Source organism: Oncorhynchus clarkii, chromosome 21 (genome assembly GCF_045791955.1).
Source record: "Oncorhynchus clarkii lewisi isolate Uvic-CL-2024 chromosome 21, UVic_Ocla_1.0, whole genome shotgun sequence".
Classification (NCBI taxonomy): Eukaryota; Metazoa; Chordata; class Actinopteri; order Salmoniformes; family Salmonidae; genus Oncorhynchus; species Oncorhynchus clarkii.
The window spans coordinates 11,179,903-11,197,574 of record NC_092167.1 but is presented as its reverse complement, the minus strand read 5'-3'; the positions used below and the strand labels follow the sequence as shown (position 1 = coordinate 11,197,574).

General features: G+C 41.7%; 1 protein-coding gene and 1 pseudogene across 1 annotated transcript; both read left to right on the top strand.

Moving 5' to 3' along the window:
- The first annotated feature begins 4,103 nt into the window (after positions 1-4,103).
- Positions 4,104-5,540, top strand: LOC139379307 (myogenic factor 6-like). The gene is made up of 3 exons (XM_071122110.1): positions 4,104-4,645; positions 4,831-4,924; positions 5,022-5,540. The coding sequence occupies exons 1-3, from the start codon at positions 4,133-4,135 to the stop codon at positions 5,129-5,131; spliced, it is 717 nt and encodes a 238-aa protein (XP_070978211.1). The 5' UTR covers positions 4,104-4,132; the 3' UTR covers positions 5,132-5,540.
- A 4,968-nt stretch (positions 5,541-10,508) lies between these two features.
- Positions 10,509-13,241, top strand: LOC139379306 (myogenic factor 5-like; annotated as a pseudogene).
- Positions 13,242-17,672: the final 4,431 nt, after the last annotated feature.

The window sequence follows — 17,672 nt, the reverse complement described above, 5'->3', positions numbered from 1 at the left end:
GGCTATCTCCTCCATGTCTTTGGTGAGGGGGCTAATACTGGCCTAATTGACCATGTTGCATAAGGAAGAAGAGGACAGCAGCACAAGGTTACTGTTAACAGCTCAACAAATACACTAGAATATTCCAGTAACATGACCTGGTGAAAGGGAAGCATGCCTTGACGGTTGAAAGTTTCACATCACTTTGTAGAAAGTGTGAAAATGTGAGTGCGTCCCTTAAGTAAAAGTCGTGTTTTCTTGTTATATGATATTCTCTCTCATTACTCTGGGCATGTAGTGGGGGCTTTGCTGACATGATGAGGAAAAGGCCAGTTGATGTACCTGGTCAATTATTAACCTCTGAAGAAGATGGAGTCTCTGAATGCCATGCGAGGTGAGCATTTCCCTGTACACAACACACCATACTGTAGGTTAAAGTTTATCATAGGTCAGAGAGGGGCCCTGAAGCCAAGTAAATCACACCTCCAAACACTGACAGACCAGGAGTAAGGTGACGTTGCCCATAGACACTGATCTTGGGTCAGTTTTGCATTACCCCCACTATGGGTTAAGGTTCGGATTGGGGGAGGGGTAGTTGATCCTAGATCTGTATCTAGAGGAAACTTCACTCCGGAGCGACTGACCAACAGTCAACTCTGAACTCACTACATTATCTCTGTTACGTCGAGTGATGCAACACCATACTCAGTTACAGGGCAGTTATTGGATTTTTACTCCAGAAATAGTCATTTGACTGATTGAGGTTGAACTACAGGAGCTAAACCACCTAAAATGTCGCAATGTCATCAGTTCAGAAACACAGCTTTGTAACCTTTTCACATTATTTTCCTCTGATGGCACCTGGACTCTTGTGTCAATGTGTCATGGCGCTATAATGAGATTTTCTTCAGGTCAATTCACATCCTCATCATGTCAGCATATTCCATATTCACATGCCCGTTTGGTCTCCAGTGTTCTGTGTTTTTAAATGTTGAGTTCACGCTGAAGATTTATTGACTTGATCACCCCTGTTGCTTCTCTGGGTCTTGAGATTCCTGCAGTCCCTCTCAACTCCTCTCTGTATCCGTCCCCCTTCACCAGGAAAGCTAGACCCTCCCTGCGCTTTGGGTTTCTTGGCAGGGTATCCCGTGATTCTCCCTGACAGCTGAAACGTCACCCCCTTGACACTGGCGGCGATTTATGGGCATTTGCAGGATACACGGTAGCCCTGGGGAGAGCAGGACACCGGGGTGACACCACAGTGCCAGGCCTGAGAGGATCAAGTCACCATCTACACCATCAACATCATCTAGCAGAGAACTCTGTCTGACACCATTTTGTCTGTGATAGACAATGAGAGGAGGCTATGGAGAGAACTCAGACCTTTATGGAGGCTAAGGAAGTATCTCCTGTCCTCTCCAGCCACCAAGCACATCTGTCCCATCCTGACTGTTGCACAACTAACTGAACCTTTATTATAGCACTGAAACAGGTCTGTGTCCCATTATCCCCATTGCATACTACAGCGTGTGAACCAATATCTTAGATGTCTCACCTAGCTATCTTAAGATGAATGCTCTAACTGTAAGTCGTTCTGGATAAGAACATTTGCTAAATGACTAAAATGTCAATATGAAGTCATCTACAGGGTCTGAACACTGTTTTTATTCAACCAACTATCTGGTACCAGCTCAGCAAGAGATCTTTGTTTATTGTCTTTGCATGTACATTGATAAAGGATACTAGAGTCTCGAGGTTACACTACAGACCCGGGTTCTATCCCAGGCTGTATCGCAGCCAGCCGCGACCGGGAGACCCATGAGGCTGCAAACAATTGGCCCAGCGTCGTCCGGGTTGGGGGAGGATTTGACCGGCAGGGATGTTCTTGTCCTTGTTCCACCGGCTGACTTCCGGGTTAAGCGAGCAGTGTGTCAAGAAGCAGTGCGGCTTGGCAGGGTCGGGTTTCGGAGGACGCTTGGCTCTTGAGCTTCGCCTCTCCCGAGTCCGTAGGGGAGTAGCAACGATGAGACAAGACTAACTACCAATTGGGGAGAAAATGGGGTAAAAGTTCAATCATGATTTGTATAGTAATTAAGAGTCAAATGAATGATGTGAAATGTGAAATTATGTGGAATCATCAAATCTGCCCTAGCTGAAAAGTACGTCCTGCTTTCACAAAATGTGGTTTTCAAATTGGTATTATTGTGTGCGGTCTATCTCTGCAGAGAAACTGTCCTCAAGTCCAAGACAGGAACCGACATGATCTGGTGATCTGTCAGCAAGAAACCAATCAAATCTATATTGGCTTCCACATATGACTGCTCCCCCAGACCCTTGTAAACAAAACGGAATGGGCATACATGTCATGAACTGCTCACCATATACTGTATATCCAGTGATCGAGACGACAGCTCTTCCTCTACGACTTACTTAAATGTATCACGTCTTCATTTACATAATTCACTTTCACATCTTCACTACCTCTGAAATTGAGTTAATTTCATCCACACAATCCATTCTCCTCCTATAAACATACTTATAATCTATTGCGAAGTGGATCTGCAGCTTCTCCTTGACCATGGCCTTCAGCTCAGAGTCCCTGGGGTTGTGTGAAAGAAGACCTGACTGCAGTAGAATAGTCCCATTGAACAGGCCAGAACCAACCGGCCTATTGTCCTGGATGGGCAGCTGCTGATCCCAGGAGGATGTTGGAATGACCAACGAACCCCGAAACCCCAGCAGGATTAGGAGCGCTCCCTAAAGTGTCAGTTACTGGGAGGGATGAGTACATTTACAGGCTGGAACAGAGCTGTAGAACAATAGAATAGTGTAGAGGATGAGGCATGGATTGATGGAGGGTCACGGATACAATACGTAGAAGAAATTGTATATTTGAGGGGCAATATTTCAACAGAAATTGAAATCTACTTTAATTTGGGTAATTTACGTCAGGGATATTTTATCCAAATGGGTTTAGAAGAGATGACTTGACATGGGCCAGAGAGATGTGTCTCTGACTGACACATGGATTCCAGAGCCAGAGTGTGACATCCATGGGACATTCATACGGTTTAACCAAGAGTGGTTGCACAACAGTATAGTACACACTGATCTGGAACGTACTCAATGCACTGCTTATCATACAGTATGATATTACACACACACACACACACACACACACACACACACACACACACACACACACACACAAAACACACACATAATAGTTTCATGAATGTTCAGTTAACCCCAACCCTAATACTATAAATGGTAAACAGTGGCCAGAAGGGTGGCAAAAATGTACTTGGGTAATTTCTTGGCACATGTCATGGATGCCATACCTCCAGGCAGAAACAGGAGCCCTCAGCGACCATGAGTATCCCAGCTGAGAGAAGCAGACTTTGCCGATCGTAGAAAAAAAATGTCAAAGGCCACATAGCACCACTGAGAAGGCTTTCATCTATTTTATGGATTTAAGATGAATGAGTCCCAGATCTATTTATACCACCTAGATACCACATGTGTCATTTTGACTGCACATTCATATCTATTTATGATCGGACATGGCACAAGTTACAGTTGCACTTAACCATTCTCTAGGATATGTTTCTTTTAAATGTAATAGGCTACACTGTAGAATTTCAGAATTGGGCTTCAAAATGGAAAGGTTTTGATAAGACAAGTCAACAAGAACAAACCTACTTTATTATTATTATAGATCATGAACATGATGTTTTTGGAACTTTGCAAGTCAGTTGAGGGACAATATTTGTTCCGCTTAGGGGAGCCAACTTCTTGCGGAGGGCCTGAAGATTACATTGACATTTATCTTGCAGGTTGAAAAGTTGAGATGGGCACTGGTACAGTATGTTACCATTTCACTGTGAAACAGATATTGAAAACACCTGTCATAAGTTCGAAGTGACGTTTTAACTTTCATTGAGAGGTGTTAACGCTTATTTATTTTCTACACAAACTCGCTTGGTAGTAAAAAAACCCATTGAGAAAAAAAAAGGTTGATGCACTGCGACAGCTAAGCGTTGGATAGAGTTTCACATTCTATATATAAGCCTGGTGACTTGTGTCACTGGGCTATTTAAATGCCATGCAGTGTCCCACTGTCAAAACATAGGCCGTGCGAGGGTACAACAGTATGGTGGAACTTTTTGAGACCAACACTTATTTCTTCAACGATCTGCGCTATCTCGAGGGAGATCATGGACCATTGCAGCACTTGGACATGGCGGGGGTGTCCCCTTTGTACCACGGGAATGACAGCCCGTTGTCACCTGGGGGGGATCCGTCCGAGACTGGATGTGACAGCAGTGGAGAGGAGCATGTCCTCGCACCCCCGGGTCTTCAGCCGCACTGCGAGGGACAGTGCCTCATCTGGGCTTGTAAGGTTTGTAAAAGAAAGTCTGCACCAACCGACAGGCGCAAAGCGGCCACTCTCAGGGAAAGAAGGCGGCTCAAGAAGATCAATGAAGCATTCGATGCGTTGAAGAAAAAGACCGTGCCCAATCCGAACCAGCGGCTGCCCAAAGTGGAGATTTTACGCAGCGCCATAAACTACATCGAGCAATTGCAGGACCTGCTGCATACACTGGATGAGCAAGAAAACACGCCCCAAAATGGCTCATATAACTATAACGTGAAAGAACACCATGTAAGCTTCATTTGAGAAATATTTGCATCTGCATTTTTCATGTCACTTTATGCGTACAATAATTGGCTTTACAGGGAAAATGGCCATAAAGAGAAATATCTTACTGTGCCTGTAGGCCTACTACTTTGTATAATAACACGTGTGTTAGTAGACACTTAAGCTAATACATGTGTTTGTACATGAAGGCGTCCAATAAGGAGTACCATTGGAAGAAGAACTGTCAAAACTGGCAGACCTCAGCTGATCATTCCAATGCACCAATGACGAATCAGAGAGAAGGTTGGAACCAATTATGAATAGTAAATTAGATCTAAATTGCTATTTTGCAACTCATCAACTGATTGTACATCTTATATATTTGATTTCTGTGTTTCAGGCTTTACGGAGTCTTCAGCGTCCACCAGCCTTCTTCGCCTGTCATCAATCGTTGACAGTATATCAAGTGAAGAGAAACCGACTTGCAACGAAGAAGTCTCAGAAAAATAATGCTTGATTTATTGGATTTTTTGTAGCCTGTATAAGCGAAGTCAGCATTTCATATTTCCATTGTCTATTTTGAAATTATTTTCACTTCTTTATTCATATGTTTTAGTTTCCATTTACTTATATTCATTTGTACAAATTAACGGGCATTTTGTAGTCACTGTTTTCTTTTAAATTGTATGAATGGTCAATATTATATTTCTAAAGTATGACAACAATGGAACTATAATATTTTATTTCCAAATGGACATTTGATAATTGTAAATATTTTATAATATATTAACAAGTTAATTTATTTTACATATAAAAGGCTGTGTTTCTCAACCTCAAGAGATTCATTGTTGTATTTTAGTATTTCTATATGAACTGACCAACAAATAAATTGTAAGCATTGTATCTTACAAGGCATCTACACTTTTTGTTTTGTTCATCACTATCTATGCACTTCATTATTTATTTTAAATACTTGTCAGGTATTTTAAGAAGAATTCAGTTTTTACACATTTTGATATAATTACAAATGACATTTTATACACTATATATCCTTGACACATATAGTATAATATATTATCATGAAAACCATGCATTTAAAACCTCAGGTATTCATTTTTGAATTATCCTATGTTGTACCAGTTTTTTAATTAGACTTGACTCACTCCAAATACTATAGTTTAATGTATGTTTGTATGGGTACTTAAGGTAGGTCATACTGTGTTCAACCTCTTTGCAGATACGTCATTCTTATTATGTGACAAACTTTTAGCCATACCTTTCAGGTCTCATAATGATATCCGAGAATATCCCTAATGTCCCCACTAACCCAATTGACCATGTGGAATTTGAATAGAGATATGACACTGTACATGCAAGCATCAGCCACAAGTTCCCCCAGTATTCATGGGTATTAGAAGACCATAAAATCCAACGGGACCTGAAATAGCCTGGGCTCCTTTCTTTGTTCCAGCTGGCAGAGAGCTAGCCTGGTCCACTTCAGTAGCGTTACATTTACGTTTTAGTCATTTAGCAGACGCTCTTATCCAGAGCGAAATACAATTATTGTGCCCATTTTAGGATAGCTAGGTGATCGGAAAATAATGTATTTTTAAATGTATATATGATTAAATATTATTACTATTATTATCATTATTTTGTCACCTCTAAACTCAGATATGCTTTGACATTGAAACTTGGTCAGGAGGCAATGGTGCAGCCAGCTATAGATCCTAATTCATAATCACTTGTTTGATCATGCACATTAGAACAATGTTTACACATATTTTATAAGGGACTCCCTGAATGTATGTTTGATAGGGTGATCTCTTTCTCCTACATGTGTTGACTTGGGGAGTGCTACTTGTTTATGATCCCACAGTGCATTGCTGTGCTGACCTAAGCCTGCACAGTGAGCACTGCTCCTCTCCCTCTCAGATCTCTGTGGCTGACACACTGACACTGCTGACCCCTGTGTGTCCAGCCTGGTGTCATAGACTAGTCGTAACATAATGTTAGCCACAACAAATTGGAATTTGTAACATATCATAAGAATTTTTAATTCAAAACATATTGTACGAATGGCAATTTGTAACATCTCATACAAAATGTAATTCGTAAAATATCATACGAATTGTAATTTGTAACATATAATAAGAAATGGATGATGAACATCCAGAAATTAATACATGTCATAACAAACGTAAAATATCATCCTAATTTCAACATCCCGGATTTTTGTTGACTATGTTACATCCACCGCTGATTCCAGGTTGTTTTGTCTGCCTTTCCCTCAGCCCTCACACAAATGTAAGCATACACACACACACACACACACACACACACACACACACACACACACACACACACACACACACACACACACACACACACACACACACACACACACACACACACACACACACACACACACACACACACGCACACACCTCACACTGACTCATGACCCCAAGCACACACACAACTTATTAGTGACTCATCCAACAGTCATTTGAAAAAGAGGCACATAGAGATAGAGATAGAGAGGGTCTCTGTGCTGTGTTGTTTTTGTATTGCAGCTGAGTACATTCAAATTGATTAACCTTACAGTCTTTGTATAAAGGTGTAAAAGGCTTTAGGGTAGGGTACGTTTTGGGTGATTTCTCAAAACAGCAGATTGCATATCCAACGTACCAACATTTATCCAAAACACAATGTCAAAACACACAATTCTCCTATTTCTAGTGTGATTAAACATAGATTAAATGAGCACTTCAGTGATGCCTGATACAGTAAGTACTATCAAAGGATATAGGGCCTGTACTTCAAAGTCCCTTCACATCTTTCCTTTTACTTCTGACTCTCTCACTGAACCAAACTGAAACTAGATAGCTCCAACAGTAATGTTGTTTTAATGGGATCGAAGCAGCTTTCTCACAGTGAGTTTGTGAGCCTGTTTCCCAGTGTCCATGAGAATTGTCCAGCGTCTTCCTTCCAAATTAGTTCTAAGGCTCTCCTAGACCCCCCCCCCCCCTAAATGACTTTGTCAATCTACTGTTTGTTTTTGGATAATATCATTGATATGTTTGACCAAAATCTACCACCTGCTCAACATTGAAACCTAAACCTTGGGAAAATAGCAATTACCACCTTTATGTTGAGAGGGACGTAATTTCATTGGGACCTGTTATTTTAAGATTTAGGTGCAAATTGATCAGTCTGGGGTTTAGTAGATGTGATTCTTATACTAATGTCTATGATTACTGTCTTATTTATGTATAATACAGTCTTTATAAGTTAGGTGTTAGAGATTCAATTGTTTCTGGGTGTTTTAAATGGAGGATAAGTGCAGTATGATGTATTATCACCATTTGACTTGTTAGTAGACAACATCGGCCTGCAATTTTACAGAGATTTCCTTGTCACTTATGATGCGATCGAAATGGATTTTTCTGTGAAGGATGTATTTAAAAAGTCAAGGCCGATGAAAGGGGAGATTTTATAGGGGAGGATCAGCCTTTGGGAGAAATGCCTTGATTTTTCTGGCTTTCCTAGAATATCCTGCTACGAAATGATTCCCTGCAACATTGTAGTTGGCAGCACACTGCAGCTCCCTGCCAGACAAGTGGTGTTGCCAATCAAAAACCCTCATCATGTGATATGATCTAATGCACTCACTAAAGTAACTGTCCAGTGAAAGTCTCACTTTTAAAAGTTCATATTCTGTTAACTCATACCCAAATAATCTTACTCATACCCGAATAATCTTGTTGACTCATCCAATTCTCGCATTTGTGGCTAAAGCCTAAATTAGACAAAAAAAAAACACTTCAAAAACCCCACCTCAAACTTCTATCTCAAACAGACCACTTAAAAAATGCTTGCTATTTCCTCATAGAGTATGATGTCATATTCCTGAGGAGGATGAGCTGGCCAATCAGTGGTCTAAAGAAGGATGAGCTGGCCAATCAGCGGTCTACGCACATTACTATTTTTAATGCTTGCATGAATATTTTTAATGACCAGTATATGCCCACAACATTCTGTTGCTGAGGTACACCCACACAATTCCAACATGGTAAAGATGCTTTTAAACATACATAATTAAACTTTTTGGAAGGAAAACTATTTCACTCATATTGGCATATTTCACTCTATCGCATATATAATCTGTGGTAAATAAACCTTTATGGAACATTTGATATATAACACCTATGGAGCCCGGATAGGAAGGCCACAACATCACATGAAATCAAAGTTTAAGCAGTTTAGAAGAAATACGGGTTTCACACGTGAGGGAAAAGGGACATTAAATCCCAGCTAATGCCCTACACTTAACTCTGCCTCTGACCCCTGACAACAACTCCGGAATAGAGGCGATAAAAAACAAACCCCCTAGTTCCCAAGAGACACCACTAGCACTTCAGATCACAGAGCCAGAGTGAGTGTGTACAACGACTGGAGCAGCGCATAGGCTTCTGCTAGATGTATCGCCACTAACACCATATGCTGGTGCAATCGTATCCTATAGGCTCAATTAACTGTCGGTTGTTGCCAGGTTTTCTCCTTGTCCATATTGTTGGGGTTGTTCACAGTCAATATAGCCTTTGATCTCATCGGCAGCATCGAGGGCCAGGCTCATGCCAATGTCTTCTTCAGCTGTGCCCAATACAAACTCGGAGGGCAATTTCGTGGCAGGTACTCGGGTGTTTTCTTAGGTGTGCGCGGTTCCCAGAGATAGAGGAGGACAAACGTTTTGACACGTTGTGAGAAATATCCACATTGTATCCTTGTAGGGTGTCAACAAACACAACGCTCGAATAATTACTCCGACGACTGAAACAGGCAGCTCATCATGGCTATTCATCAGTGTTTGTTCTAGCTAGTCTCTCATGCTTAATTAGGCTATGCACATGTGGTTCGGGCGCCTCTTTCGAGATGCAGTTTAAATAATAAATATAGCATGCTTATTAACATGTATTACAAGCCGAATGTTTTAAAAATGAACACAATTGTAATGCCAGATTTCTGATTTTATTGAGTAAAATTGATCAAGGATGGAATGCGATACAGGTATTTTAAGAGGGGCCTCAACTATACATTATTAGACATTATGAGACCTTTCTAGGTGCAACAATTATATGTACATATTTAAATGTATAGGCCGATCTGTTTTGAATATAATTTGACATAATTAGGTTTTAATTATAGTGTATGTTTGGCTATGACAGTAAGCTTGCAAATTATTCACGAATTAAAGCCCTCGTGTTAATTGCTCAATTACCTATTTTAATGAGATTTAACAAACACATGACACCTTCAATGATGAGTTAGGACCGGTTAGAGGAGTTACCGCTGCAATGTGAATGAGGCTCTGATGCTGCAATGTGAATGATTTGAAATGTTACACCTCCCTTTGCAGCTGGGCTGCATCTGTAACGCTGCTATTTGTCTCAAGCATAAAATTGGCCTGCGAACTTTTGTACATGGTTCACCGCGTTGCTATTGCTCAGTTTTAGAAAACAAAACCAATCTCCATTATTATCACACATATGTGTAAGATTTTGAGTGTTGGCTCATTGCAATATTAGTAGTGTATATATTTAAAAATGGGTATAGAAAAAGTACTATTTTGTCAGATCTGAGAGGTAAAGTTATTCTCCTCTTTACCTGTTCAACTATTGGTGTTCACCAACCATTAATTTTACTCAGAATAGGTCTGTTTCTTACAGAAAAGGTTAAGGTAGTGGTGTAATGAGTGGGAAAACACCAGGGAGTGCAGATTTGGGGAACTCTGCAGGGTACTGGGGGTGAGGGAGCGGGTGGGGCGGAGAGCTGAGCTAACCCCAGTCTGCCTGGGCCAATGGGGCATGGTAATTAGATCTGGCCAATGTGGGCCTTGGGCTCTGGACTGGGGGCATATAAGGGGGGCCCCATGGCAGCAGCCCCCTCATATCACTCAGAGGTCTCCTCTCTCACCCCACTGCTCTCCCAAAGCAGATAGTTATTTCCTTCCTTTCTTCAACCACAACAACAGCCCAGCCATGGATGTCTTCTCCCCATCCCAGGTCTTCTATGACAGCGCCTGTGCCTCCTCGCCAGAGGACCTGGACTTCGGCCCCGGGGAACTGGACGGCTCAGAGGAGGACGAGCACGTCCGGGTCCCTGGGACACCTCACCAGGCGGGTCACTGCCTTCAGTGGGCCTGCAAGGCCTGCAAGCGTAAGTCCAGCACAGTGGACCGGCGGCGGGCTGCCACCATGAGGGAACGACGCCGGCTGAAAAAGGTGAACCACGGCTTCGAGGCTCTGAGGCGCTGCACCTCAGCCAACCCCAGCCAGAGGCTGCCTAAGGTGGAGATCCTGCGCAACGCCATCCAGTACATCGAGAGCCTCCAGGAGCTGCTCCATGAGCATGTGGAGAACTACTACGGCCTTCCTGGGGAGAGCAGCTCAGAACCTGGGAGCCCCTCGTCCAGCTGCTCCGACAGCATGGTGAGACTGAGACCAGACACACACGGACTCATATACAGCTTCTCTCACTGTCTCCTCATCTTTGTGCAGCACACAGAGGTTTTTTCAGGTCCTGCTAGTTCAGTGTCTGCTGAAACGCTTTCCCTCATTGGACTAATTCAGAGTACTCTATTTGCATGATGGATCACATTCCTGTTAGCCTCTGTCTTGTTGCATCTCCCAAGATCTTGAGTTAAAAAGCTTTTGTTTGGGACTCTAGCTTAGTAGCTTAATTTCCGATGTCTCTGAGCATGCATATTGTAATAATTTGATATTACAATGCCATATCTAATTTGCATTTAGAGTAACTCCCTGGACCTGAAGGGGAATAGGCTCACTTCAAATGTAGAATATTTATTGAATAGACTTGCACTGATTGTGCTGTTGGGGGATCTCAATTACAATGTTCCCTTGTGCATTTCATCTTCTTTGGCTGCATCATTAATGCAAACATCTCTTTTGCAGTTTTATATATGCATGATGCTTTATGTTTCACCTGGAAATGCTATCCTTTCTTTTCATTGGTGTGTTTGGTGCCTGTACATTACCCCAGTGCATGCATGATACTTTCTCAGTTGGCCAGTCAAGATTAGAATCAGCTCTACAAAACAGTGGTTAGAAGGTGATGCAATGCTAAATAATAGAATGGATCTTTATGATGGCGGATGGAGTAATGGCTTTCCCACCATTGTACACGTTATAGCCTAATAAACCCTGCTAAATCCACCTTACTGAAGTCTGGCAGGAAAGACTGTGCTTTTCTGCATTCCATCCTGACTGCATGTTCTCCTCCGCTGCCAGGATTTTCTGCAGATTTACTGGGAGAAAGTGTCATCTTGCACAAACTGGTGTTGCTTCCACTGATACAATCGATTCGCCACGGCTAGAGCCCGGGCAGATCATGGGAGTAGCCTGCAACTTTGGCCCTGAGGTGGCTGTGAAATAAAGAACCCTAGCCAGACAGGCAGGAACACTGTGGATTTATCAGTCTGGCAAGATGACCAAGGATTACATTATGTACCCATATTTGAATCTTATTTAGTAGATGTATGTTCTCATCTTAGTAGATTTCTTTGTTGTGCACCATTTACAAACCTCAGTGGAGGAAAATGCACTCAACACTTCAAAATGTCTGAAAGGAAAGGTGAAGTGTCACGTGCTTTGTTATGACTGCTGTGCTAACGTCAGTTTGCTCTGTTTGTTTCCTTGTAGGTTGACTGTAACAGTCCTGTTGTGTGGCCTCAGATGAACACAAGCTATGGCAACAACTACAGCTATACTAAGAATGGTAAGACAAATGGATGAATATGTTTTTTTGTTTGTTATGCCATGTAAACGTATAGACAGAGTCTAATGAATACATGTAATGGGGCTTATGTAAGGCTATGGTCTGGTTACAACCTGTGTATGTTGAGTATTGTAAAACTTTCCAGGTTTACTTTCATTCGTTTTGATTCGTACTACAAAGACACAAATGGTGTTACAAGTTATGTGAATAATTCTGCCTTTCCATTTAAGTTCACCATAACCATAAATTGACTCAATGAGACATGGTAGTAAACTGATCTCATCCATAAGATGAGCTATCTTCATTGTCTTGACTGACCTTGTCCTTCCCCTGTTTGTCCTGTCTAGTGAGCTCTGGAGAGAGAGGTGCTGGTGCCTCCAGCCTGGCCTGCCTGTCTAGCATAGTAGATCGCCTCTCCTCGGTGGATGCCAGTGCCCCAGCAGGGCTCAGAGATATGCTTACCTTCTCGCCCTCCAGCACCGACTCCCAGCCTTGCACTCCAGAAAGCCCCGGGACCAGACCTGTGTACCACGTATTGTGAAGATGACCTGCATTAGGATATAAATAATCTGATGGCCCTGATCTTCAACCGCATACCGCTTTTGCTTCCTATTTCGGTGATGGCTAAGATCGATCAACACCTGCCAACCTTTGTATTGTAAATAAGATTGTAAATATGTACTGTAAATGTTCATTTATTTTAAACGATATAAATACCAACTGTAACATATTTAATTGATCCTTTTCATGTGTCTGTCCTAATATAGACCTATGCATCATTGAAACAAGTTGTATTTAAGCTATTGCATTTGTTAGCTTCACGTTTCTCATGATCAATAAACGTTTCAACAATTCTAGAGTTCCCATATCTGTTGGTGTAAATGCTGTTTATTCTATCAAATAGAGTGAGTACCAAAGAGAGAGTGGCTTGCATTCCATTCCTGGTCATAGTGTTGGTGTGGTGGGTGGAGATAGGACGGGGAGGAGAGAGGGTTTGTGTACCTGTTTTTTCTTTAGGAACAGATGTTGCTCATTGTTAACACCCCTAACTACACCCTAAACACTATGGTTTTGAACAAATGGCCTGAACGTAACACTTGAAATTGTGTGTAAGGGAGGGGAAGGGGTTACTAGTATCATATGTTGCGTGTCATCAAAGCCTATAGCTCATAAAATCAAGCGTCTTTTTCCTGTTGTATTGTGACCCCATTAAGCTAAAAGGATTTCCCTCACATTTATAGCACATTTATAATAGAAGAACACAGTGAAATCAAATGTTTTTTTGACTTGGGTTTGAGAGCAACCAACAGGTGATGTAGCTCCTGTATCACTTGCCCTATGGCAGCACAGCACACAGTCACGACCATGTGAAAACATAGAAACCTGTCACGTCATGACACAACCTTCGAGAGACACTTAAGTCTTCATATTTATGACAAGCACCTTCCTGTTGTGACACCAGAGGGAGAGACTCAGTGGTGAGTGGGTTAGTAGTTAAACACTGGCTCTGCCTCTGTGGCACGAAGCTAGATGGCTCTGTGGCATAGCAGGCATGCCAGCGAGGGCTTCTATTTCAGTAAGCCACACCGCTGGCTACGAAGCTCCCTGCGCATTGAAGTCATTTTCCATGGCTGAACCTTGGATATATTCATAAATCACTCATGCACCAGGCATGTGACATCATGAGATGACAAGATATATAATATTTTTTCCACATCAACAGATAGTTTGACCCAAGGTTACAAACGGGCGGAATTTGCATCGAGTACCTTATTTTTAGGATATCACTAATCTATTTCAATTTGATTCCTCTTCTAACCTGGACAATGTAAGGTCTAAATGTAGCCTGACACAAATCACTCTAATGTGAAGTACTCTGGCATTTCTCACAATAGCCAAAGCCATTATTTGCAATACTGAGTATACACTATTACCACAAGAGGGAGGTATTTCTAATACTTGACTCTGAGATGTCACTTCTCATGCTCTCATGACTCCATGGCTTTTTCAAATTGCTTATCTAATAAGTAGGTTGTGATATTGTTTGCGTCATATTCCAGTTGAACAATAACTACCTGACAATTTGATACAGATGTAGGATCTTAATTTTAGCCAGTTTACTACACCAGGAAAATGATTCTGAAGCATATAATTAATATAATTAATTTTATAATTAATGGACATTTTGTAAGGGTTGATACATTTTTCGTAAGGGAAAATCAAGTCTGCGATTTCATGGTGGAAATGACAAACTTCAGAAGCCTTTTTAAACCTCAAATACACTACACATTTGACATTTCCTGGATTGCAGGAAAGCTCTCCAGCAACAGGGTGATCAAATTAAGATCCTACATCTGTAGGTTTTTGACAGACATTGGGCTCTTCTAACGGGACAGGTTGGGATGAAAGGAAGACAGTTAGCAATTCAATTGCTCTGTAGGCTACATCAAAACTCTAAAATCGACGTGCTCAAGTGGAGCCAATGTCGTCCTCATGTTCACTGCAAATCCCTCCTTCAAATTATGAGGAGGCTATGAGGAGGTTAGCTAGCTGCCAGACTCTTACATTAAACATATTTAACCACATTAAGTGATTTATAATCACATCAATTCAATACAATTCAAACACTTTTGTCCTTATGAAGGCTAACTATTTGTCACGCCCTGACCTTAGAGAGCCTGTTTATGTCTCTATTTGTTTTGGTCAGGTTGTGATTTGGGTGGGCATTCTATGTTCCTTTTTCTATGTTTTTGTATTTCTATGTTTTGGCCGGGTATGGCTCTCAATCAGGGACAGCTGTCTATCGTTGTCTCTGATTGGGAATCATACTTAGGCAGCCTTTTTTTTCTTCCCGTCTGTCATTGTGGGAAGTTGTCTTTGTTAGGGGGACTATATCCTTTGTACGCCTCAAGGTCGTGGTTGTTATTTCTTGTTTTGTTGGTGACATTTTTACAAATAAAAGAAAATGTACGCTCGCTGCGCTTTGGTCTTCCTTGAACAACGGTAGTGACACTATTGCCCTTTCATTGAGGACATACCTTTTGAGTGCGTAATCTAGACACCATGTTGATTTATCCCACTCGGCACAGATGTCTATTCTACGTTGGTTAACCAACGTTGATTCATCCAGTGTGTGCCCAGTGGGATTTTAGGCTATAGATAGTTGTCTAGTTAATAATAGTATATACCCCTCAAATTCAAATCTGGACCTCAAACCATAAAGTCCCCTCTAATCTGGGACTGATTTAAACCTGGGACACCAGAGGGATATACCACAAAGCAGGATCAATGAGTTAGCAAGCTAACTTGCCTAACTGAAAAATGTGTATTTATTTTGTTTTGTTGGGTCTATACAATTCTATTAGCCTGGCTGACGCGCGACCCACGTGACTACACAGTGAGGTGTGACTGGAAGACCTCCAGACCTGGTGCCAGACAGACTACTATACTAAAGGCTTCAGTCGAATCTTCCATGCTTTTCCTCTGTGTAGTAGACTGTATCATCATTTAAGTTAACATAACCTTTGTAGTCTACCCTTTCCTTCTTCCTTTGCTTCCATGTGGAATCATACCAAGTATTGTTTTATCACCTGCTTCCAAATGTCTGTGGTACAAAAGCAACGCTTTCTACCTCTAGGTTGCCACGGCAGACCAACAGGGTATCACGTCACATCACATGCATGCAATGCACCCACCCTACAGAGTAAAGTCTGGCACCCCCCCCCCCCCCCCCCCCACCCAACCCTGCATCTGGAAGTCTGTTGTCACAGAGACAGAGAAGATATGATTTCACCTGGCAATAAAGTAAGTGTTGTGTTCCAGCATTACACAGAAACACATCAATTCACACCAGCCATATCAGTGTGAATTTCTTACAGTGTTATACAGTGAATACATATGCCAGATATGCTGTTCTTAATTTGCGTTAGACTCATCAGATCATTCAGTTGAATTTAAAGGTTGTGATCATGGAAATTACTTGTAGCCAGGATTCATATGTCCACAAAGATGAGATTAGATGCATATAATGCAATGTCATTCCTGAGGGCTCAAATGTCAGTAACCACGACATGGCCCAGTCACTGTAGCTTGTGCACAAGCCCTCTGGACTATATGAAGGTATCTGTAGCGTGTAGCCTACTGATTTATTCATTCAAGCTGAGATCTATTCGTTTTACAAAATAAGAATGACAGATATTAACATATTTCACTGATCTCTCATCAGTGATGCCTAATTACGAGTTTGCGTTTCCATCCTCACTACTCAGTTCATTAGCCCCGTGGAATGAGAAAAGAGGTGATTAAATGGATAGATGGATTGCGAGGATGAGTCGCTGTTTATGAATTAGACATTCCCGACGGAAATATTCCTTTGATTCTATCTGAGGGGAATATATTTAAGAAATAAGGCACGAGGAGGTGTGGTATATGGGCAATATACCACGGCTAAGGGCTGTTCTTAGGCACAATGCAACGTGGAGTGCCTGGACACAACCCTTAGCCGTGGTATATTGGCCATATATCACAAATCCCTGAGGTGCCTTGTTGCTATTATAAAATAGTTACCAATGTAATTAGAGCAGTAAAAATAAAAGTTTTGTCATAATCGTGGTATACGGTCTACAGCTTCAGCCAATCAGCATTCAGGGCTCGAACCACCCAGTTTATAATAGCACACACAGCCTGGTTTGTCTAGTTGTGTTCCCTTTGACAAACACAATAGTAGGCCGATACACACTATGTTCTATATAGTCAGTGTAGCTGGGGCAAGCAAATCCACATCCTCAGCTTGAGTTTCCTTCCACCATCTTACAAGGACCACTGAGCTCCGGCATTACTTTCAGTGTCTGCCTTCTGTATTGACGTCCATTGAGTTGAGTTGAGTTTATTTTTATTTTTACAGGGACAGTGCACATTAATCAACGTTTCAGTAAAAGTGCCGGTTTTAGCCAGCCGGCTAATTTTCAACCGCAGTCCCTGGGCAGGTTTTAAAAAAAAATTACAATATAGACAATAGCAGCATAGAACAAGCAAGACATAGCAACATAGGACAAGCAAGACATAGCATACAGAGCAACATAGGACAAGCAAGACCTAGCATACAGACAGAGCAACATAGGACAAGCAAGACATAGCAACATAGGACAAGCAAGACATAGCATACAGAGCAACATAGGACAAGCAAGACGTAGCATACAGACAGAGCAACATAAAACAAAAAGCAGCAAGACAAAATTCATAAAAGCAACAAAGT

What these genes read in the sequence shown, in the direction of transcription:
- LOC139379307 (XM_071122110.1), top strand. Translation starts at nt 4,133, where the DNA reads ATGGTGGAACTTTTTGAGACCAACACTTATTTCTTCAACGATCTGCGC. An exon ending in ATAACGTGAAAGAACACCAT is followed by an intron (nt 4,646 to 4,830) that starts GTAAGCTTCATT and finishes TTGTACATGAAG; the next exon opens with GCGTCCAATAAGGAGTACCA. An exon ending in AATGACGAATCAGAGAGAAG is followed by an intron (nt 4,925 to 5,021) that starts GTTGGAACCAAT and finishes TCTGTGTTTCAG; the next exon opens with GCTTTACGGAGTCTTCAGCG.